Here is a 24,550-nt window from a genome sequence, read left to right as displayed (position 1 = left end):
CAGGAGAAATCAAAAAAGTTCCCGATAAATGCTTCAAAAGAGTATAAAGTTAAGTGAATGAGAAGTTAACGGACACAAGAAGGGAGTAGAAATAAGGCGGGAGGGCGACTTGAAAAAGGCGGAAAGAGGCGAAAAAGAGGAGTAAAAAACGTTTCAAAAAAATCGTATTTTTGGTAAAAAAGGAAGGTACACTGCCTTTTTTTGAGGCCCGAAAAAAAAATTGTCTCAGATCGACCCGGAAAAAATTTTCTTATAGAATGTGGCCTGTAGAATCCATAATTTCAAACAGTTCCAAGATTGGGCTACCTAGTTCAAAAGTTACAGCCCTTTGAATTTTCTTTCGAAATTGGTTTCTAGTCTATAACTTTTGATTGAGAAGTCTGATCGAAAAAGTGCGAATCGTTTTGAATTCTGCGCACCAAAATTAATAAGAAAAAGTGTTTTCCCTAGAAATTTTGGTGCAGTCGATTTTTGGTAAAAAAGGAAGGTTTATTATACACTGCCTTTTTTTGAGGCCCGAAAAAAAATTGTCTCAGATCGACCCAGAAAGAAAATTTTCTTATAGAATATGGCCTGTAGAACCCATAATTTCAAACAGTTCTAAGATTGGGCTACTAGTTCAAAAGTTACAGCCCTTTGAATTTTCTTTCGAAATTGGTTTCTAGTCTATAACTTTTGATTGAGAAGTCTGATCGAAAAAGTGCGAATCGTTTTGAATTGTGCGCACCAAAATTAATAAGAAAAAGTGTTTTCCCGAGAAATTTTGGTGCAGTCGATTTTTGGTAAAAAAAGGAAGGTTGTACACTGCCTTTTTTTGAGGCCCGAAAAAAAATTGCCTCAGATCGGCCCTGAAAGCTGTTAGTACCATTCCGAAATCAAAAGGCGCTCTCCGACGCATACGTCTAATAGACTTCGCTGGAAAAGTTTTGGAGAAAATTATCAAAGATCGGTTAACCCTATTGGTCAAAGCCAAGCTTTCACCAGATCAGTCAGGTTTCCCGAAAGGACGGTCTACCAAAGATGCGCTACTGCGGATTATAGATAAAATATGTTTAGCATACTCCGGAACGTGGAGAACTCGGGAAGTGTGTTTGGTCGCCTCCCTGGATGTTTAAAACGCTTTTAATTCGGCATCTAAAAAGGTGATCATAAAGGCGCTGCGTGATTTGGGTGCGAAGGACTCACTATGAGGACAGTGACGGCTAAAAAATCCTCAGGTGGGATCTATAACTTCAAATCGAGTGCGGGAGTGCCACAAGGGTCTGCTTTAGTACCTTTGTCGCTAAGATTACAACACGGGAGCGGTGTGAAAGTGATCGGATTTGCGGATGACCTCACGGTAGTGACAGTGAGCTTGTGAAAAACTCACAAGGATGGTTGACAAATCAATAACTGGTTGGGAGGAAGGGGAGGGAGGATAGTAAAAATAACTGTGCGTCCATCGACCCTAGCATAATATTGCATGATAAATTGTCACGTTAACGATGCAATACAAATTGAGAGTAAAAAAGCAATTCCATTTTAAATCAAATTATCCCGTTACATCTGGAAAACTGCCCGTATGTAAAGAAATAGGAAATGTCAGTAAAATGCATTACAGTTCGTGATATTCATCTCAATTAACTGCAAAATAAAGTATATGGATGCCACAAGAAAATTGTCGTACTGCACATTTATGCACAAAGACGGCCTCTGTCAGTAACTGTTCAGTTCGTTTGACTTTTTGAAAATGCACCTCATCTGTGAATGTACGCAGAAGTTACAGGGGCCTGCTCCTCTACGAAAACCAACAGTTGATTGCGCTCAAGAACGGGATGGAATTAAAACTGTACATTTCGGAGCTTTCCCAGTCGGAAGCGTTACCAAAAAGTTTCTTCAGATCAAAAACTCTTCACCAGTAAGTTCACACCAAAATCCCACCCTGTTTAACCTTTCAACTGTAGAACTGTGATACATTTACTGTAACAAGAGACCCGGAGACCAACCCTATCTACCACGCCTTTGACATAAAATTAGACAATCCTTGCGTTAAAAGTGGACAATGTCTAGATTGTGTCGTATCTTTCAGCCCACAAGTGCCAAATCAGCATTATATGGATTACTTCCAAATTTCAAGTAACACTTTTAATTCCTACAGAATTTGCGTAAGAGGAGATTGCATAGGTAAGCCATTTGTCCTAGTTCTGTTGCGCAAACTCAAATTTAAGGACCATCCGTTAAGTTATCTACTAAGATCCTCCTGTTCTACGACACTAAGAGTGGGAGATGCCTATCTAACACCTTTGAATTGGCCAACATGTCAAATCAAGAGGTCCTCTACCAATTTGATGTTAACGAAGCCCTTGCTGATCAAGAAGTCTTCAAACTTAGTACAGTTCGTGGAAGCTTAAAGTCGCGCGACTACGCTTATATATCGGTCAAGTTTCTTCCAGCAGCCTCAAAAATTTACGCACTTAACTTAGTGTGCCGCATACGCAATCACGTGAGTTTCACAGACTTTCTCGTGTGTTACCTTTCTTTTACAGCCCCCATTAATCATACTACTGGTTGGAGTAATGGCACCTACGCTGAATGTTGACCCCCTTCAGCTTGCCCTAAAACAGTTCTCTGACAAATACCCCTTGCAAGGTTATGAGGGGTACATGTACGACAGCCTCAGTAAGGTCACCCAGAAGCCTCCGTTTTCTCTTAGCGTTACGCACCTCGATTTCGGAACGGTAGAGTTCGAAGAAAATCGAAGAAACTCACAATCCTTGGTTACCAGTTTGACTAACCACCTAAATGACAAGATCGAAGTGCACTGGATGAACGGTAAGTGTGCCATCACTCGCTGCTTATTCAATTGTAACTTTAGAAAACGACGAAGTGTTCTACATAACTCCGAAGACCGTAATGATTCCTGCTAACGAATCCGTTCTGTACGAATGTCGCTTCCAACCCAACTCTTCCGATGGTATATTCAGTAAATTGGTGACCGGGTGCGTATTTTGGTCCACCGCCAGTGAGGAAATGTGCGTTCCGCTGAATGTCACGCTGAGATTGTTGGGAAATTCGTTTTTCGCGAACAAAATTTGGTTACCGCTGTTTGAAATCAAGCCTAGCGTGGTGATAATGCCGCCGACAACGCCGACAGTTCAGTGTTTTACTACGACCATTTTGAGATCGTCCAGTCATCTACCGACGTCCTTCAAGTTTCTTTCGCCCAAAAAATCGTGAGTCACCCACAGGTGGTATCAGATTAACTGGATTTTAGGAACTTTGTTCTGAAACCTATGGAGGGTGTTGTAAACGACTTCGAAGTGATCGTGGTGCTGTTGCATCCAGACGCGAATGACAAAAGGGCTTACGTTGAGCGATGGGGATTGGAATTGAATGGACGAAAGGAGGACTGCGCGACACTCTTTCTTAAGGGCTACGCGGAACACCCGTCTGTAATAATTGGGGATGGTAACGTCGTAAGTTTCCGCACAGTTCATCCGGGTTCTCAAGATATTTTGACAGTTATGCTCAAAAACCCAACGATCCACACTTTGAGGTGAGCTACTCATGTTTTTGAGTTTTAAACAAGCATTTTCAGATACAATTTTGATTTTTGTGGTGCAACCGGATTCAATGTAAACTATCCTGTGGGCGAACTGGTGCCAAACGAAGCAGTTTATTTAGAATGGTCCTACACTGGAAGTTTAAATACACCCGCTAGTTCTAGAGTAAACTGCAATGTTCAGCGTTTAAAGGATATGGCCGTCTCATCGGGCCTTCACGCTGTGATTCCAGTAACAATCCATACCAGATGCGTCTACAGTGAATTATGCGTAAAGTTACTTCACGTTTTTGGATATTGGTACAAACGAACTTATAGGCAACTCCGAATCTGTGGGAGTTTGACCAAGTCGAAGTGGGATCGTTAGTATCCACATCCTTCTATCTCTTTAACTTCGGATCTGCACCCGTGCACTTTCACTTAACACGGAAGGATTTCGATCTCCCAACAAGCGAGGTTACACTGCTCCCTACAAAGGGCACCGTAGCTCCAAATGAAAAAATGCAAATCTTCGTCAACCTTAAGGGAACGATTATAGGCGCCCAAGAAATACAAATTGTTTACAAAGTTCGACTGAGTGCTTTTTCAGATGAAATTGTTAATCAGGGCGAGGAACGTAATGTTTTTCTCGGTCGATTGGTCTGCGTTTACCCAACCGTGCAGGTAATTTTACACCAAAATTCACATTTTTTAGTTTATTTTCTAGATTGAAGATATCATGTCGTACAATTTTGGGTTTTTATTCTCAAAGAGGGTATTGTGGAATATGTTCAATATTGATAAGTAAGTAATTTTGTATTTTGTGGTCATTGGGGGCGTCAATCCGATCACCATTATCTACCGCAAGTGTAAAGAATTATGCCATGGTGGTCAAGTAAAGGAACAATTTTATTTGCTACGGCGAAAAGGAAATATCAAAATTTAATACGGTACTTACAAATGTAATTTGCGAAGATGCAAAGGTAAAAAGATTCACCCTAAACAATGACTTTACCTTATATAAAATTCGGCCCTTGCACAGAGAGAACGTAGGAAAATCCAAATCGGTCGTCGCGTCCTTGCGATAATGCTCGAAAATTAAAACTTTTCTAATTAATTTTGCGGTCTGCTGCTGTCCTAACTCCTAACTGCAATTGATATTAAAATTCAAATTAATTAAGCGCGCTTCTAATGACACCCCCGTCCCAATCTAATCAGACGAAGTTTGCTCCACCAGATAAGATTAGCTATCGGTATTTATCCTCACTCCAATGGTCAGGTTGAAATTTATTTCCAAATTCGGTAGCCCAGTACTGCCCATTGTTACCTGGAACTTCGGGCCAATTGTAAAAGGTCTGCGATAACGAAACAAACTGCACGGTCTTGGTCGTTTTAAATTTACCATAGAAACCAAAAACCACCTAGTAATGGCGTATCATATCTGAAATTCTAAGATATTAATTTGCTCTCTTCGTCTCTGGGAAGAGAGTTTTCGGGGCGGCTGTAAAAACAATTTAAATATTCGTTCAGGAAAGGTTGCAAAGAAAGGATCCATTCACTACGAAACTTACTTGCATTTTCGGCGGTAGGGTAAACAATTGTTACGTTCACTTTGGACAAAAGTAACAAAATTACCTTGAGAGAGGTATAGGGTAAGCTCAGGCAAAGCCGAAGTGCACCAACATGAATATATCGGGATATTAGTACACTAGCAACAGTAAAGAAAAAAGGGCATGTAATACAACAATACCACAATACATCCCAAATAGTCAGACAAAAATTGTCGAGTAACAGCTGTGGCGTATACGTTCTTCTTACAAGTAAAATGGTTGAATTGTCGTTTTGTACAAAGAAATGCGTGCGCCGAATGACTCTGCACGACTTCTGACGGCAAAACAAAGAGATCTATACTAAAATAATAACAATTTTACTATAGGAACAACTTACCCACAAACCACTTTTGGGTCAATTCGCAAGATTCTTTAAAAATCGGTTGTATTGTAGTTAATTATATACCTCATTTTTGTGTTCTACAAGTCAAAATTTACTAGAGAACACCGTTTTTAAGTCAATCTGGGACAAGTTGAGTTTCGGTCAATAGGGAGGTCCTATCAAAATCGGTTTGGTTGGCCAATTATATTTTGTTTTTTGGTTCTACAGGTCGAAATTTATTAGAAAAAGCTATACTTAACCACTCAGCGGTTTGTTTGTTTGCTGGCTTCCTTGAAGCCCAGCCAAAACTAAAGCCGTCACTTTAAAGGAACTTGAAGGAGATCACGGAATAAACCTTTCGATTTTTCAAATTGCTATGGACATAATTGTTTCCAGATTGAACAACATTTTAAAGACCATTGAGCGCGATGAAACGAAATGGTTAGCGATCTACACACCAGATTACGAAATCGGCGAAAAGTGCTATTTCGCAAACTTCGTCATGCGCAACACTACCAATTTTCAAATCGAGACCAAATTAAAACGTAAGAAGAACTGCGAATGCAAACCCGTGGAAAAAACCAAAGGAATGTCGTTTCGAGAATTAGTCCACGATTGCATTCATAGGAAGATTGCGAATCTCCATTTGGAAAGCGATCTGATGCAGGTAAGCTGATTTTAAACCCATTACCACCTGAAGACCAGTTTTAGCCAAATCTGACTTACAAAATGCGATTAGATGTGCGTTACCTATCGCACGGTACTTCACAAATTGTGTACGTAATGAACTTGTCGTACAATCGCACAATCGTCATCAACATTCACGTGAACGTCCTACCAGAGATTGTGACGATGCCATCGACGTACTTTAACGGCTTTGATTTTAAGCTCATCCCAACGTTTATCGGACTAATGGGACCGCCTGCTCAGGTTTTCCAACATACACACTAACTTAATTACACCTGGTTCACACGAGCAGGCATTCCCCTTATACAACAACTCCAACTTCTCAGTTGACTACGAAGTTGAAACCACCCCACTAGCACGGGTGAACTTTGAGTACCAGTTTGACATATTTGCCTGTCTAAACCCGAAAGGAACACTTCCTCCTTTCACATCGTGCAGCATTTTATTTGAATTTCAGCCGATCACGGCAGAGGAGTACGAGGTAGGTTAACGAGTTACTAAACGGAAACCCAAGGACTCACTGTAGGTTGTCGTGCCCATAAAAATGGGCGAAAGTGTCTCTTTTATAACTATGAAAGCGATTGGAATCATGGAATTTGAGAAGTATGGTAGTTTGGATGACTATCTACCCAAAGTATCATATCGGAACATTGACAATCCTGTGGAGCTTTCCACCGACCATTTAGTCATTGAACCTTTTACTGTGTGGTCTTTCACGGACCGTATGATATTTATTACAAATCAAACCCCTGATCGCATTGTGGGTTACTCTTTTTTGCAGTAATTAATCTTGCACAAGGTGTAACATTTACAAGCATTTTTCAGATGTGTGCAGGAAGGAGTGGTGACGGTCGAAGCACAACAGCATAAAGGAGTTTTGCAACCGAAAGAATCTCGGCCCATCATAATTCGTATACGGTCGTTTGACCAAGCTTGTATTTTAAACATGCAGATGGTTTGCAAGCTGTTGGATCACTCCGAGCATATTCGCCATGCAGAATCTGTGCACGAACATAACAGTAGACAAGAGCAACTTGCAGGACAATTCACCATTACAGCTGCGGGTACTTCGTTTCCGGTAGTCAAGTGGAGTGTAACTGCGATTAATTAATGCCTCCGTTTAGAGCAACGATGTGAAGGTGCTCCCCAAAGCGGAAAACTTCTTCCTAACTCTAAGCCTAAATATCTGTATTCTGGGCGTTAGTGACAGGGATATCTGCTTTACAGCTGAAGAACTATTTTTCCAAGTTCCCCAAAGCAGATTGCACATAAATACCGCGACGATATTCATAGACTACACTACCTCGCTACTTGCAAAAGAATCAGTCGAAAACGTTGCAAATGCCCTCAAAACAGCACCGCTGAAGCATACTTTGGATGACTCAAAAACTGAGTTGGTTAAATTTGCGGTTGAATGCATCTTAGCGTAAGTGTAAATTGGGGCATAGATACACAATTCCATAGCGACACACTGATTTTTTAGTGACACAATCTTTAGTGGCGCGTTTAATCACCTGCTATGGTTTGCAAATCATGCGCACCAAAGTTATTATATGCAGTATGCTATTGACGATGAGCCGAATCCGCCGCATACAAAAAAGTCGGTGCTGAAAGCGAAACGTAGGATGGGTTTGAAGAAGCATTTGCATTTAGTGAAATCTTACCTGCAAGCTCCCCAAGGACCCATCTACCAGTCCTTGTTTTCGCAGCTACTGTTGGATTCTATGCACGAGATATTCAAATTGGGTCCTCGAAAGCACGACGACAATCCGAGGGAGTACATTTATGGCGCAATGAAGCGGAAGGAGAAGTAATTTTTAGATTTTATTGAGATTTGTACCGAGTTCAAAATAAATACGGGGCGATTTTTTTTAATTAGGAGGTCCATGGTTCACGACCCAGCATGCATTCAAACTAGAGATCATAGTCAACAATTGTGTACTATTCTAGAGCTAGATTAACATCAAAGAGGCGTCCTCTCACTTTCGAGTATTTTTCCAGAATAGTAATTCCGTCCGTTCGTCTAGCCTTAGTCCTTTTTTTGTTCCATGAAGTATACCTACTCAAGACCAGTAATTTTAAAGACGAAAAAATCCTCCTACACCTCCGAATGAAAAAAAAAATGAATGGGTATATATACTATTAGTATGCATACTGCAGAACGGGGTAGGTTTTTGAAAATATGCTGAAAAGTAAAGGGTTTGTTCACTTAGCCCATCCCTTCCCAATAGCCCAAGAATAAACTAATTTTTGTATCTACTGCACCTCAATTGTGCTCTATTGTGTATTTATGCTCACGGTCTGTGCCTTTTTGAACGAGAAATTTTTGGAATGGGAGTATTAATGAAATGTCTAAAAAAAGGATCTAAAGTTTAATAATGAAATAATGAATTAGAAAATAAAGGTGAATGACCACAGAGTAGCCTTAAAAAGTAATACTAGTAATAATAATAATAATAATCATTGTACTGTACCTATTTCAACCTTTGTGGCTATTATACAATGGATAAAGGGCAATCATAATTGGTACGTACCCACATAAACAAAAATAGACGATAGACCAACAATTATTAATATGCTAACGCATTAGACGAAGAAACACAATTGTATAACGACTTTCTAAGACTAGGTAAGTAATATATTTTAATGGCTTTTTGAAAAGTTTTAAACTATTAATCTGCCTACTATCAATTCTGAGCGCGTTGTAAAGGTATAACAATCTGCATAATCCATAGATTTTTTAATCTACCTAGTGTGTTGAAATTTTGGTAAATATATGCACATATTATTGTCCTTTTCTGGTAAGATTGTTGATTGAAGTAGTTTACCGTATAACCATCTTCAAAAATGTGAATGGCACAATCTAATATGGAATATGCAGTAAGCCCAATTGCTGCCAATATCGTTTATTCCATATATCTGTAAAAAAACATGGGGGATGAGTTCGCCCCCGAAATTTGAGTACAGAGACTGTACCACAAGTCTATTATCGAAAAACGGAAGTTTGTCCCTTAAAAAAATTGGGGCTGAGAGTCAAATTGGGCTCCGAGGGCCAAGTTTCAATTCGAGGAAAACTGATTCTTTCATTAAAATTGGATCAGCACAATTGAGCACAACACTAGCACTTTTTAAAAATTTTCATCACACATTTTTTTTAATTGCGGGGCATGTAGATGTTACAGAGCTCATTCAAAGGTTTAAAATTAGAAAAAGGCTAATCGTATCGAGGGAGTGCAAGAGTCAAATTAGCCCCTGAGCTTCAATTTGTAATACGTAATTTTTGTTTAATAAAATGTCAAATTACCGGACTTTTTGTGTCAAAAAATCGTATGGAAAGTGGTACTTTTTTTCACGATTTTTACTATGCGTTTTCATGGCGTTTAGCTCAATTTTTGAGTGACAGTAAGTCATGAATATCAATGCTATTATTCAATTATGGGATGGATAACTATGCAAAAAAATTTCCTGTAGGTACTACAACACCTGTTGAACGAGTCTTTTTTTTCATGAATTTGCGGGTATCACTTTTAAAACTAGTACAAATAACTATTGTATTTCTACAAAAGTAAAACATATTAATAGAGTCCTAGTTCGACTTAATTCAACACATGTTTCTTTCCCAACATTCGCATAAGATGTAATTTACCTAGAAACCAATAAAACCGTCAACATAGAAAGAGGACTTAGAGCCAGAGGGTAAGTTAATCATGCGTGTCGATGACGACGATGAAGGGTGTCGATGTTTATTAGTATTTCGACTAAGAATTGGAAGGGGAGATTTGGGTCAGGATTGTTTTCTGTTTTGTTGACTCGTTTATTTTGGATTAATCTACAGTACTAAGGTGAGTGCCTCTGCTTGCATAATTATTATATGAATGCAATTACTAATTAGGTTCATTATCATTCACCATTCGTAAAAGGGTAAAGGCGTATCCTTTAGGCCCTTTCCTTGCAAATGTTTTGCCTATGAAACACGTATGAGATTACAGGAGTTATTATAGTAGACACGGAAATTAAACAACGTTCCCATCTGAATATTGTCTGCAACATTCCTTATTTTGCGAAAAACCACCCCCAAATCGTACACCTACTTTTATCAGTTTTTATCAATTTTCTCGTAACCCGTAATTCAAATGCAAAAATGTTTATAAGTAAACAAACGAAATCATAAAAAAAATCACTACTTACCTATTTTAATTCTTTATATAATTTTCTTACATTTATATTATTAGTGGTTTGTTGGATCCTCTTCAGTTATTATTTCTTCCAATGGTGCATTTAGGCACAGAGCTGGGCAGAATACTTTCAAAAAGTATCTGAAAACTAAATAGTAAATACTTTACACAAATCAAAGGTATTTGAATACTAAATACTTTTACGTCCAGCACAAGCGAATACTAGATACAGATACATTGAAAAGTATTCAAATACTTAAAAAATAAGTATTCAAAAAAATAAGTATTCAAATACTTTGAAAAGTATTCGAATACTTTCAAAAGTATTCGAATACTTTGAAAAGTATTTCATTATTTTACTTTGAAAAGTATTCGAATACAGTAAAAAGTATTCAAATACTTGTCACTCAAATACATTAAAAATTTAAAATAGTATACTAGATAAAAGGCTTAATACTACTTAAAAAATCAAGTTATACTTTGTATGGGGTTAGCTTTTTTTTATATTTCTATTGTTATATACAAATTTAAGGGGAGTAAAAGCGTATTATTATTATATTACTATATAGGAGGTACCTACCAGGACGAGGACCTTTCTTATACCAGTTATATCCTTAAGAATACGTGTACCAGTTTTCAAAGCGATCGTAAAGTCGTGCAGATGATACGTACGCCTTTCTGAAATTAATCCTAGCGATTTTGCAACAGATCCATTTTTGACCATCCGTTTGTCCGTGTGCATAATAGTTTGTTTAGAAACGTGCGATCGCTTTGAAAATTGGTACACAATGGTCTTAAGGATATAAGAAAGGTCCCTATTGTTTTTAAGTTACGTGGACTATCGAGTCAAAAAGTTTCACTCCAGAATCGTTCGGTATTCAGTTGTATCGGATTTTTATATTTGATTTTGTGACAATGGAAACTTTCCCTAAACATTTCTAAATTGTTCTCAAATATTTGAATAGCTTAAAAGTACTGCCTTTTTTTGAGCCCAGAAAAAAATGTCTGAGATCGACCGGGAAAAAACATTTTCTTATAGAATTTGGCCCGTAGAATCCATAATTTAAAACAGTTTGTACTTCTCAAAGTATTCAAATACCTTGCGAAGTATTCGAATACTTTACGAAGTATCCAAATACTTTGCGAAGTATTCGAATACTAAATATTTGTGAAAGTATTTGAGTTACAAATACAAATACTGCTTTCATAAAAGTATTTAATTACAAAGTATTTGAATACTTTAAAGGATTTGAATACTAAAAAGTATTTACAAAATCGAATACTGCCCAGCTCTGTATTAGGCAAGCCAGTCGTTCGGTATTCAATTGTATCCGATTTTTCCTTTATGCAATTTGCAATCCTACACATATAATATAATAAGTTTGTGTAGAAAGCGCAATTTCAATCCAGTTGCATTGGTATTTCAGGTAGGTACTTACCTGAAAGTTGCGCGACGTTCCCTACTTCCAAGAAATGAATATAATAAGTACCTCAAAGGGTTTATGACCTACCTTAACTTGGTTTAGAGTAAACGATTGTCACGTTGTCTGAAGGATTATATAGATTAGGATTTGTGTAGGTACACGCTGTTTGAAATAAGCAAATAATGCGCTTCCTGTACGTGTTGTGATTCGTGAATGGCTATAATTCCTGTTTAAAATTCGGAACTATTTGCGTCCCTAATAAAATTGCGCCATGTGGCTAACGGCACTGTATGGGGTCATTTAAGCTTCTTCTGGCGCGGCGTCAGAGAACTGTGAATGCTTTGTAATCAACCGGCCGGACCGACAGACGAACAGTAGATTACGAGATGATGTGTACTATTTACTTCCGGCAAAATAAATTGTAAAATATGGGAAATGCTTTATTTAGGTGTTATTTGTCAAGTTTGCGAGAATGTCCCCTCAAAGAGATATAATTTTCCTCGTGTTTTTTTTTGTTTTTAATATGCTGACAGTTACAATTTCAGCACTGCAAACTACAAAAATATGAGACAGAGAGGATTAAATTACAATAAGTTTTTTATAGTCTTGCGACCTTCATATCACCAATGCAGATAAGATTATGCGAACCAATGGAAGACCCCCAAGCTTTTAAACACTACCTGCATCTTTTGATTTGTTTATGATAGATAAGTAATCAATGTGAGGTTTTCGAGATGAAGTTGTATACATTCGGATAAGTGTCCTAAAAAACAAAAACACCGGTCGCCAAACTATGACATTTTAATCAAAAATTAAAAGTGCAAAGAACTTATTTTGAAATTTTACGTTTTTTTAATAAATACCCAAGGCCCAAGGGGAAAAATTCTAGCCACGATTTTAAAATAGCGCATGCGGTGAGTGTTTTCCTCCCACTCTTTCCGCAACTTGCATTCCATTTGCTGTTTCAGAGCTTTCAGATTACGCTCAGATTTAAAAGTGCTATCGCGCAAAACGTGCTCATTTGTATATTATGCATGTCTTTTCTTTATTACCTCCGTAATCTGTACCAGTTGGAAAAGATCTGTGTTTCAACAGGATAGGCTTGAGAGGTGCAAGTGCAAGAAATCGGAGGCAGCAAAAAGTCAAATAAGAAATTTAATAGTGTAGATAGGTAATTGCATTCTTTATATTGTTACTAATGCCTGTTCTGCCTATTCCAAATTGTAATGAAACATGTTTATTTTTTCAGCGATTGGAATCTCTCCCAAGGAATAAGATGGAACCCTTTAGCCCAGGTAAGAGTTTGCATTTTTATCAACCCTCAATGTTTTATTTGGAAATCGCAAATTTCTTTAACTTTTTCTTAGCAAACATAGTAGGATGGAACTAGGCATAGCGTCTTCTTGGGTTTGTTGGTAAACTGTTTCTAAAAAAAGTTGAAGAATTCTTATCGCAATTAAGAGCGCATCTCTTAAGGGGGCTCGGGGCTGGGGAAAAATTCTGTACGTACCCACTTTGGCACTTAGGATCTTTGAACTTGAGAATGAGTCCCTAATTTTTGAAACTTTCAGGGTTACAGGGTGGGTGGAAGATTGTGGGTCGCACATATTTAAAATTTATGGTCGGGGCATGTTAATGAACTCTGGGCTACAGCAGAAATATTTTCAACGAAATTGCAGTTGTTATGCAGACAGGGTGTTTCATCAAAGTTGTATTTTTGAAAAATAGAACTCCCTGCATACTTATTATTGCATATTTCGATTCCGTGGTCAAATTAATGTAACTTTACGTACACATGATACCTAAAATGAGCCGTTTACCCATGTGGTTATATCGTGTGTTAGAAGAAATCACTTCTTCAATTTTCAAAATTTCAAACAAAGGTGGCTGAATTTTGTACCAAGGTTTATTGTATCAAATCGCAAATGTCGGCATTTACTTATTTTTTGTAATCCAACACTTCACAGTGTTTTTCGAGCTTCAATGCCTCTAGGTAATTAGTCTCGTAATTAGTAGGCTGTTAAAAATTTTAAATGCCAATTCACATTATAAAACATTTACCCCAAACAAAAACTCAAAAACCAAAACCAAAATAACAAGTTTTTACATGTTCCATAACTTTACACTTTTGCCGTTTATTAACGATCCTAGATATCGTTTATAATTTTGTATTTCTGTTGGTCTGTCCGTCTGTTCCATTGTCGGTCTGTCCATGTGAACGATAACTTTGTGTAGAAATGTCCGATCGCTTTGAAATTTGGTATACTTGTATTTGGTTTGGTATATGTTCTTAGTTCAAAGTAAAATTGATGCTGATTCATCCAATCCAATTTTTCAATTGTTAAGGTATTTGAATGGAATTTTATATGTACTTAGGCTCCTCGAATAAAAGTAAAACTAATGCCCATTAAAAAAATTGGGTGTGCGCATGCGGAATCTAATTTTTCAATTTGTGAGGAAATGAAATTTTGTATGTAGGCACCTTGAGTAAATGTAAAATTAATTCCTATGTAAAAAACTTATCTTGCCCATACGCAATCTCATTTTTATTTATTGTCAAGATATCTAATTTTGTATATAGGCACCTCAAGTAAAAGTAAAACTAATCAAACTAATGCAGAATCAAAAAATTTGTCTTGCCCATACGCAATCCCATTTTTTAAGAATTAAAAAAAGTGCTATTGTTTGCGTTTTGTCCGTCCGTCCAGACCCACTTCTGCCGTTTCGAACTACTAGAGGAATGGTCCTGGGTCCTGGAACAGCCATCAAATTTCGCTGTCTAAAGGCCCCCCCCGCCCCACGAATTATTCCCTGAGATGCTGTTTTTGAAAGTAAAACGTGCATAACTTTTACATACAACAACCAATTGGTCTCAGATTTTGCATACGCATGCCTTTAGTGGTGCCAAGTTAAACTTTAGAACTTTAGAAAGGGAAATTGGTTTGTACATACTATAACTTTCCCGTATGACTCTTTTTCGAGATCAGTGAGCGACGAGGCCTGAGGGGGGAGGGGGTTAAAAATTAATTTTATCTCATTGTATTCTAATTAAAGGTCTCAACGAAAGGAACCGTCTTCTACCAACTTCTGCCCTTCTTTCTGTCCTCTTATCAAAGTACGGGGTTGAGGGGGGGGGGGGTGACGGAGTCTTATGGATGCTTCCGTATCGTAATTCTTCTGATTTAGATGTGAGTTTATTCAAATGCTACATAACATAACATTTTGAAGTTCTTGGATTTATTGGATTTGTTTACGTATTAATAAGTAATTATTGCAATTATAAAAGACGAGAAATAACAATAAGATCCTTGGAAAGGTGAGTATACTTTCTCGAGGAGAAATGGGAAGCCATTACTATTGTAGAGATATTTTGTTAGAATAATAATTTGGATAGATATCCACCCCTCGTCCAGCAATGCAAATTTGCACCAGCAAGTTTTATTTTTGGATCATGAGCAAATGGTCCCGAAAAATAAGCGTAAATCCCAAGAAGCTGAAAATTAATGAAGATATCAACTCTGCTCCAGAAACGATGGGGACTTTTCACAATTTCATTATAATGATATCCCTATTCCCTTAAATTTTCAGCATCTTGGGTGAATGTTTATTTTGACCGGACTATACCTATATGATATTTATTATTTTCGTTATAGGTAACTCGTTACAGAAACAACTAGAAGAACTGCAACAGCATATGAATCAAATAGTGGAGGAGAAAAGAGTTGTAACAGCGGAATTGTCAAAGTCAGAGAATGCAATTAACAAATTAATGGAGCAGATAGTGACTCTGCAGAAAAGGTACACCTGATTGTTATTAAGAATAAGTTCTGACTTCGGCTTACAGGTCCAAGGTGTCTGTCCAGGATCCCAGTGACAAACGTAATGGCGATACTGTATCTGATTTTAATTTTATTACGAGACATTTATTCTTTTTAGAGGAATTATTAACTGACGGTCAGAAGGGAGAGGTGTGCAATAAAACTCAAGATGAGCACCAAGTAAGCTTTGCTATTACAAGGTACCAATACTCATCCTTTTTTTTTAGAGAGAACTCGAAAGCGATCTATGTAGATTACAACAAGATATACCTAATATGGAACAGTGTTTACAAACTTTAAGACATTACTTAGATTTGAGCGAAAGGCAACGATTGCGTTTGATTGCAGTGAAGGAGAAATTTCTAATGGATGGTGAAACCGAAAATGAAGAACAATCACTTTTGCCCGCCCTTCGTCGTCCTAATATGGAAATTTTAACTTACAAACTTGGAGTGAAAGGGTTTCCTTGTTTTAATGACGAAGAAGGCGGTTCGTCCAGTCGGTCGTCTTTGGGTGGGAGTCTATCAACGGTAGCGGATCGTTGGAAGTGTTCTGTTGAGAATTTCACAAATGGACCTTCAAAGGTAAGTCAATTTTTCATCAATAACATGGTTGGTACTTGATTCGCAATTGGAGAGAAATCTGAAACTAATGAGGCTGGGTACTCTCATGAGTTTCTATAATATCAGCAACCCACCTAGGTAAAATTTTTTACTTTATAGTTTCTCCTATAGGTAAATGAAGATTTGTCCCTGACGGATTGTCAGAAAATCATCCATCACCAGAAAATCACAATAGACGATCTTACTACACAAATTTACAAACAGAAATTTACTATATCACAATTAACTAAAGATCTGAATCATCTTCGTTTTCTCCACCAGCAGATATTACAAATGGAACAGAATCAGCGTTCACAAGAAATGAAAATGTTAGGCTTAGAACGGCAGAACGATGTGTATTATATTTCCATTGTAAAGCTAATGGAGAAAAATGACGAACTACAAAAGAAATTGTCCAATGAGCAAGAAAATGACCTTAATGTTCCCAATACTAGAAGTGTCCTCACAATATGCAACTCCACGGCGACAGATGCGCGCGATCTCATCTCGGAGAAATTTTCTCAGACAGTACAAAATGATGATATTAACGAAGCTATTAAAGACTTGGATCAGGAAAGCATTTTGAAAAATTTAACGAGAAAGGATGTGCAACTTAAAGTTATGATAAATATGATTGCTCGTCAAAATGATCGAATCGATGTACTAGAACAAGAGAGGAAGGACGATGATGCTAAAATTGATACTTTGAAGACTGACATTAACCACCTTACAAAAGAGAAGGGAGAGCTGAAGTCACACATTGATAATTTAACACGTAGCATTGAGACTTTGAATGGTATAAATGAAAAACTTACCAGTGAATTGCTCCAGATGCAAGAAACAGTGGCAGTCAATGAAGAGCTTCAACAATTGCAAAGAGAAAACGCTGCTTTAGTGAAGGAACGTGATGAGGCGGGTAAGTGATCACACTATATACATTGTGAAGTCACTCGTTTATAAAACTTTACAATTGTAATTAGAGTTGTAGAGTTGTTGATACGTACATTCTAGCAAAAACTCTTAATGCCACAGTAATAATAATAATAATAAAGTTTATTTGAGCTTTAAAAATAAAACAAAACAAAAAAAGTAGAAAATCTGTCTTGAATTTTTCATTTTTTAAAATACGGGGGGGGGCCAACTTCACTCATTGCGTCAAAGGTGAACTTTTTAAAGTTCTGAAAAGATCATTAATACTTCTAAAGTAAGGGGCTGGGTTTGTGGTTTTCACCACAGAAGGGACAGATTTGGATGCGGGTATGCGCAATCTGAGGAGATGTGGCCGATTTTGGCACACATGGAGCACTACTTTAGGGTCGTATGGATAGTGTCGGGGAAACCTACAGACACCATATTCGCGAGGAGATGCTCTAGGGTGGATTTACTGGTGGTAATGATGAGGACAAGGGTGGTGGGAAGGTTGATTGCACGGGAAACGATACGCAAGCTGCGGGTAATTGTGGGGAGAGGTATGGATTGCAGGACTTCGGATTCTGTAATGTCGACATTACTGATAATGGAGGTTTAGGAGTGTGGATTTGGGGTTTACGTAAGGACAGTTGGGTAAAGTTAATGTTGAGGTCATCGATAAGGTAGTTTTTTGGTCATTTCAAAGGCAATGGGTAGTTTTGTATGTATTTTCGTTAATATGGTTTTAACATTTGGCAGAACTCAAGTTGCCCGATTACTAGTGGCGCCACCACTCGTTAAATCAAATTATCCACCCTTACATTACAGTGCGCGCGAATTTTTCTGTAGCACCTTTATGTGCAACGGTTTTTTATTTAGGGACAGGATACTGTTGATAGAAAATTGGGTTTTTGTTTTGCCAACACCCATTTTCTGCGTTTTCCAAAACTCCCTATGTCATAACATATTTTTTTTGTTATAGAACTCCACTAATTATAGCAGATCCTGAGAAGCTCACAAATTACAATAACAGTATGACATCTAGCAATAGGTCTCTGAACGTAAACATCTGCGCAAAGATCTTTCTAAAGTCTTTTGTTTGTGTAGATTTCAATGTAATAATCGATCGTGTAGAAATTCATTCTATTTTTACGATTGGATGAGTTCCTAATTGTTCTCAAAATTCAACTCTGTTTTAGACTCTTTGCTTATTCATAATAAACAAAAGAAGACTGTAATTTACGATTGATTATCAAAGATAGCATCAGACAACCGATAGATCACACTTTAAAATGGTTAAGGGATTTAACGGATACTGGCGCCACTAACAATTTAGACACTTGATATTCCGTTGCCTATTGAATATGACATTGAGCAAGATGCCGATAGAGCATACTTACCTGGCGTAGGGGTTACCGTGATCAATAAGGCGGTTCCCCCAGGATGAGGCCCCCTCATTGCACTACGATCGGGCTGACTCCTGCGATTATCCCTAATGTGGATAACTCGGGCGCGTAATTTTTGGTAGTCGGGACTGCGTACGCGCTGTCCCGGTTTTTATTTAAACTAAACAAAGTTTGTGTAGTCATTGAGTATTTACTTACTCAACATTTCATTAGGTATTGTTGCGGCTATTTTAGACCAAAACGCTCGTCCACTGAGTTTTGAGTCTATTATTCACACCAGCCCATTTTTAAAAATTTATTTGAAGGCTATAACGTGCAAATTTTATGGGAGAGGCCGTTTGCTCATAGATTTCATCACTGAAAAAAATTTTCCTGGCGTTTCTAAAGACAAGAATCACTTTTAATTTAAATTATATGTTTATGTCTGTTTTATCTTAAGGTTTTCCTTGAATGTACTGTTTGCAATTGACCATATATTATTCAATAACTAAATCTGATCTTCAGTCTGATCAGTGATCATGCTTTGTTTAATGTTTTTTCTGTTACAGTTATAAGTAACAATGATCTTGTTATGAAGTACAACAATTTAAGAAATCACATTGGAGCATTTCAACCGCTTGTACATTCGAGAAAGGTTCGAAGATTGAAAAGTGTGTTGGTTAAATTGAAACTAAATCTTAGAAAGAACAAAGCACTAACCAACGAACGTACAGAACAGCTTTCTGAATTGCAGGCGAAATGCGAAGTGCTTATATGTAAATATGATGATGTTACCTTGCAAAGCAGTGAGTTTCTATCACAACGCGACGAACTGCAGAAAGACAAAGATAAGCTGCTCAGTGCGCTAGAATCCACACTAATTGAGAAAGAAGAATTAGAAATTCGGTTAAACAAAAGAAATCGGACAATATGCCAATGTTGTCTGAAGTTAAACCGAGAAATAATGACGTTAAAAGGTAATATTCAGCACCTGCATTTGCAGAATGAAATTAATCTATCTGAACAAGAAACTACTTTTTTGAAAAAAATTGAACAAGAAACTATTTTTTTGAAAAAAGATTGCGTTGCAATACAAACAAAATTGAACGAAGCAAATGGAAATTTAAGAGTGACAACTGAACAACTAGAATCTGAAAAGATAGCAAAGGATAAACTATTAAAAAACAACGTTGAGCTACAAAACAAACTTCACTACCTAGATTACAAATATAAGGGAACAATTGATAAATTAGGAAAAGATAAGTCCGCACTACAAAACGATTTGAACGCGCTAGACCAAAAATACGCCAAATTGTCAGAAGACAATTTAAATTTGCAAAGTAAAATTCTCGAAATCGAAATCAGATATTCAACTCAAGAGGAGACCTTGCAAACGACAATGGCAGAATTGAAAGAACAATCCGACATGGTACAACAACTTACCACCGATTTAGAAGAGCAAAGCATGCAATTGGAACTATTCCAAGATAACAATATCTTGTGTAAGCAGAAAATAGAATCGTTTTGCGGAGAGAGAGAAATAGTCGAGCAACAGTTGCAGAAGACTATTAAACATCTCAAAAGGTCGGAATTAAAGTATTTGTCTATTCGGAAATTGCTCGTCGACATCGAGGCGTACGTGGCGGGCGATTCGAGCGAAGATAATTCCGAAATTTTTAACTTGAAAATATCGCTGAAGAACTGTCAGGATGAGCTATTTGAAGTGGAAGATAAATTAACCGATTCGCTGAGCGCAGCGAAATTTTTTGATGAGCAAGTGACGCATATGAGTGAAAATCACCAAAAATTGAATCGGTAATGGTATAATTGACTCTGAATGTTGCTACTTTAATTCTGCTGTAGGTGTATAATAGTATTAGTCACCACCTGGCGTGGTGTATTAGAGAAGGTGATGAACGTGCAAGTGCTTTTGGATCAACTAGCGGCCGTTAACTTGAAATCGTTCACCTCTTTGGATAAGACCATCTTTCAGTTACACGAGCAGACTTGTTTAACTATCGAACTATTGGGAACCTTGGTGAGTGCTCGGAAAGTAGGAGAAGGTACTTAACGTATGTCTTTTTAGAATACTTTCAAGCTGAATGCAAATGATTCTGGGGAACTTCCGATTTTACCGCATCACAAGTGTCCTCAACTGTGATAAATCATACCTGTGGACTACTGAAAATTATTTAGGTTAAAAAATTTGTATTAGAGAATACATTACACGTCTTATTTTTTTGCAATACTCAATTTTTTCTGCCCTAACATTTATTACTTCTACTACCTATGCCAATCGGACAGAGAAAATGTTGAAAAAATTCCCTTTGGATATTTCTTTAATGGAGAATTATAGAAGGTATTAAAAATTAATTTTTCTAGGCAAAACGTACGCATTGTGTAAGATATGAATAATTGAAGTTTTTCAATTGTGGTAAAAAGAGTCTCAAGGTTTTTTGAATACCTAGGCCTTGTTAATTAAACAATTTAGTGCTAATCTAACACTCCTACAAACCTAATGTTGTGCGGGTGCAGAGCAGGGCAGAATACTTTCAAAAAGTATTTGAATACTAAATAGTAAATACTTTACACAAATCAAAGGTATTTGAATACTAAATACTTTTACGTCCAGCACAAGCGGATACTAGATACAGATACATTGAAAAGTATTCAAATACTTTAAAAAATAAGTATTCAAATACTTTAGAATGTATTCGAATACTTTCAAAAGTATTCGAATACTTCTCACTCAAATACATTAAAAATTTAAAATAGTATACTAGATAAAAGTCTTAATACTACTTAAAAAATCATGTTATACTTTGATTGGGGGTTAGCTTTTTTTATATTTCTATTGTTATATACAAATTTAAGGGGAGTAAAAGCGTAATATTATTATTATATAGGAGGTACCTACCAGGACCTTTCTTATACCAGTTATATCCTTAAGAATACGTGTACCAGTTTTCAAAGCGATCGTACGTCGTGCACATGATACATACGCCTTTCTGAAATTAATCCTAGCGATTTTGGAACAGATCCATTTTTGACCATCCGTTGGTCCGTGTGCATGATAGTTTGTTTAGAAACGTGCCATCGCTTTGAAAATTGGTACACATCATGGTCTTAAGGATATAAGAAAGGTCCCTATTGTTTTTAAGTTACGTAGACTATCGAATCAAAAAGTTTCACTCCAGGATCGTTCGGTATACATTTGTATCGGATTTTTATATTTGATTTTGTGACAATGGAAACTTTCCCTAAACATTTCTAAATTGTTCTCAAATATTTGAATAACTTAAAAGTACTGCCTTTTTTTGAGGCCGGAAAAAAAAATGTCTGATATCGACCGGGAAAAAACATTTTCTTATAGAATTTGGCCCGTAGAATCCATAATTTCAAACAATTTGAAGATTGGGCTACTAGAAGTTACAGCCCTTTGAATTTTTTTTCGAAATTTGTTTTTTGTACATAACTTTATATTGAGAGGTCTAATCGAAAAAGCACGAATTGTTTTGGATTCTACGCACCAAAATTAATAAGAAAAAGTGTTTTCCCGAGAAATTTTGGTGCAGTCGATTTTTGGTAAAAAAGGAAGGTTATACACTGCCTTTTTTTGAGCCCCGAAAAAAAAATTGTCTCAGATCGACCCGGAAAAAAATTTTCTTATAGAATGTGGTCTGTAGAATCCATAATTTCAAACAGTTCCAAGATTGGGCTACTAGTTCAAAAGTTACAGCCCTTTGAATTTTTTTTCGAAATTGGTTTCTAGTCTATAACCTTTGATTGAGAAGTCTGATCGAAAAAGTACGAATTGTTTTGGATTCTACGCACCAAATTAATAAGAAAAAGTGTTTTCCCGAGAAATTTTGGTGTAGTCGATTTTTGGTAAAAAAGGAAGGTTATACACTGCCTTTTTTTTGAGGCCCGAAAAAAAAATTGTCTCAGATCGACCCGGAAAAAAATTTTCTTATAGAATGTGGCCTGTAGAATCCATAATTTCAAACAGTTCCAAGATTGGGCTAATAGTTCAAAAGTTACAGCCCTTTGAATTTTCTTTCGAAATTGGTTTCTAGTCTATAACTTTTGATTGAGAAGTCTGATCGAAAAAGTACGAATTGTTTTGGATTCTACGCACCAAAATTAATAAGAAAAAGTGTTTTCCTGAGAAATTTTGGTGCAGTCGATTTTTGGTAAAAAAAGGAAGGTTATTATATGCCTTTTTTTGAGGTCCGAAAAAAAAATTGTCACAGATCGACCCGGAAAAAAAATTTTCTTATAGAATGTGGCCTGTAGAATCCATAATTCAAATAGTTCCAAGATGGGGCTACTATTTCAAAAGTTACAGCCCTTTGAATTTTCTTTCGAAATTGGTTTCTAGTCTATAACTTTTGATTGGGAAGTTAAGTATTCAAATACTATGCGAAGTATTCGAATACTTCTCAAAGTATTCAAATACCTTTGGAAGTATTCGAATACTTTACGAAGTATCCAAATACTTTGCGAAGTAGGATTTGAATACTAAAAAGTATTTACAAAATCGAATACTGCCCCTCTGTGCAGGTGATAATCCATCCAGTGCCCCTTGAGAACATATGTGATCATCTCCCAGTGTGAGTATAAAATATGGTACACGAATGAAGAAAGTGGAATGAATATTTGAAGATAACTTAAGTTGTTTGACACTAAATGGAATGTCTTCATTTAGCAAAACAGTATGAAATTTGGAATTCATGATTTTAAGAGGCATGGACATACTGATTACATTAATTACACCCAACAATACAGTTTATGTCTATATTTAAATATATTACATTTACTACAATACATTAGGATTTTCAGGAATAAATATCTGAATTTTTTCCAGATAAATGAACATTTTCCAACACAAGATCATAGTATTAGTTATACAATAACATTTGAATTGAACGGATCTGCAATTCTTTGAAAGACCGCCAGATATTTGTCGCCATTATTTCTAGTTACCTTTTGTCCCTCTTCACTACTGCTGTATAATTTGTCCACAATTGGATCTGACCTCTGTAAAAATTGCACGATATTAATTACTGAGAAGTCCAATTGCAACTTACCAATTCTTCCTGGGGTTTTCTGTTAAACAATGGATGTTCAGTAAAGTGTTTCACTATCCAATCGTGCAAGTCCTTCACATCGGTAACCGTATACACAATTCCTCCAACTGCCAACACGTAGGCATACTCCGCCAACAGACAAGTATTAATTATCCTCCATTTGTGCTTAGCCTTTTTGAAGTGAGGATCCGGATACAGAAAAAATATTTTCCTTAACTAAAATGATACAGATCATCCCACAGTTTTAAAACGGAAAAATTCACCTGGCCTTTTTTAAAATAGTTCGGTAAATATTTCATGGCATTTGTTCGCAAACACGCAATATTCTGATACTCTCCCGGATGTTGATCACGCAACGCTGCGATTCTATCCATAACGTAATCGGACACCTTCACTCGAATCTCCATTCCTAGCATTAACGTAGTCGGAAACATGGGGGAGAGTGTTACCAGTAAACCGCCATAACCGCAGCCGATATCGGCGAACTCCACCTCCGAGTTGTCCACCTTCTTTGGATAATACTTGAACCAATCCATATCGTCTGGAGTTCGTGGACTGCAAGTGGTGTTTCATGTTTTTGTGTCGGACACATTGTACTTACTAATCAAAGCAATGATCGGCTATGGGATTTGAATGAGCTCTTTGTCGGTAATACTTTTTCTGAGGTAAGGATTTTGTTAAATCCATTACGAAATAGAAAATTCTTCAAAAGTTATAAAGAGAGGTTATGTTTCAAAATATAATTTGAGGTTATGACATGCAAACAAGAGCACGTGGTTGTACAGGATGATTACATTTTGCGGTTCAATTACTGATTTGTAATTGGTAATTGATAGCATTTATGAATTATTCGCCATTGCTTCACTTCTGTGAGAAACGAAGAATGTTATAAAAAAAATTGTAGTATCGTACTTTGCCGTTTTTGCGTATAATTCGGCTCGACCTCTGGTATAAAATATATGCCTGTAATTTCAAAACACCCTATGTAGGGTTGCACCGGATTGTGAC

At 36.9% G+C, this 24,550-nt stretch overlaps 3 protein-coding genes and 1 non-coding gene across 4 annotated transcripts; 3 read left to right on the top strand and 1 right to left on the bottom strand.

Annotated features, from left to right (window-relative positions):
• The first annotated feature begins 1,715 nt into the window (after positions 1–1,715).
• On the top strand, positions 1,716–7,977 carry LOC116176936 (cilia- and flagella-associated protein 65-like). Its single transcript, XM_031495778.1, has 16 exons — positions 1,716–1,897; positions 1,944–2,163; positions 2,208–2,482; positions 2,526–2,811; positions 2,855–3,212; positions 3,254–3,535; positions 3,578–3,812; positions 3,860–4,204; positions 4,248–4,324; positions 5,849–6,119; positions 6,164–6,382; positions 6,432–6,620; positions 6,666–6,919; positions 6,965–7,217; positions 7,264–7,565; positions 7,623–7,977. The coding sequence occupies exons 1-16, from the start codon at positions 1,730–1,732 to the stop codon at positions 7,951–7,953; spliced, it is 4,065 nt and encodes a 1,354-aa protein (XP_031351638.1). The 5' UTR covers positions 1,716–1,729; the 3' UTR covers positions 7,954–7,977.
• A 4,538-nt stretch (positions 7,978–12,515) lies between these two features.
• On the top strand, positions 12,516–20,700 carry LOC116177456 (putative leucine-rich repeat-containing protein DDB_G0290503). Its single transcript, XM_031496442.1, has 11 exons — positions 12,516–12,652; positions 12,707–12,909; positions 12,988–13,033; positions 15,392–15,536; positions 15,583–15,617; positions 15,675–15,736; positions 15,784–16,140; positions 16,291–17,074; positions 19,022–20,267; positions 20,316–20,490; positions 20,539–20,700. The coding sequence occupies exons 3-11, from the start codon at positions 13,015–13,017 to the stop codon at positions 20,611–20,613; spliced, it is 2,898 nt and encodes a 965-aa protein (XP_031352302.1). The 5' UTR covers positions 12,516–12,652; positions 12,707–12,909; positions 12,988–13,014; the 3' UTR covers positions 20,614–20,700.
• On the top strand, positions 18,460–18,621 carry LOC116177540. Its single transcript, XR_004146694.1, has one exon. It is a non-coding gene; the product is annotated as a U1 spliceosomal RNA (small nuclear RNA).
• Positions 20,701–23,235: 2,535 nt separating the features above from the next.
• Positions 23,236–24,414, bottom strand: LOC116175966 (tRNA (guanine-N(7)-)-methyltransferase-like). Its single transcript, XM_031494364.1, has 4 exons — positions 24,144–24,414; positions 23,806–24,097; positions 23,543–23,758; positions 23,236–23,492 (listed from the first exon to the last, which is right to left on the bottom strand). Exons 1-4 carry the CDS (start codon positions 24,227–24,229, stop codon positions 23,358–23,360), a joined length of 729 nt encoding a protein of 242 aa, XP_031350224.1. The 5' UTR covers positions 24,230–24,414; the 3' UTR covers positions 23,236–23,357.
• Between the last annotated feature and the right edge of the window lie 136 nt (positions 24,415–24,550).

The sequence above is a fragment of the Photinus pyralis genome, unplaced genomic scaffold (genome assembly GCF_008802855.1).
Source record: "Photinus pyralis isolate 1611_PpyrPB1 unplaced genomic scaffold, Ppyr1.3 Ppyr1.4_LG7, whole genome shotgun sequence".
NCBI classification, from domain to species: domain Eukaryota; kingdom Metazoa; phylum Arthropoda; class Insecta; order Coleoptera; family Lampyridae; genus Photinus; species Photinus pyralis.
Note: the sequence above shows the minus strand (reverse complement) of the source record. Positions and strands in the feature narration are given on the sequence as shown.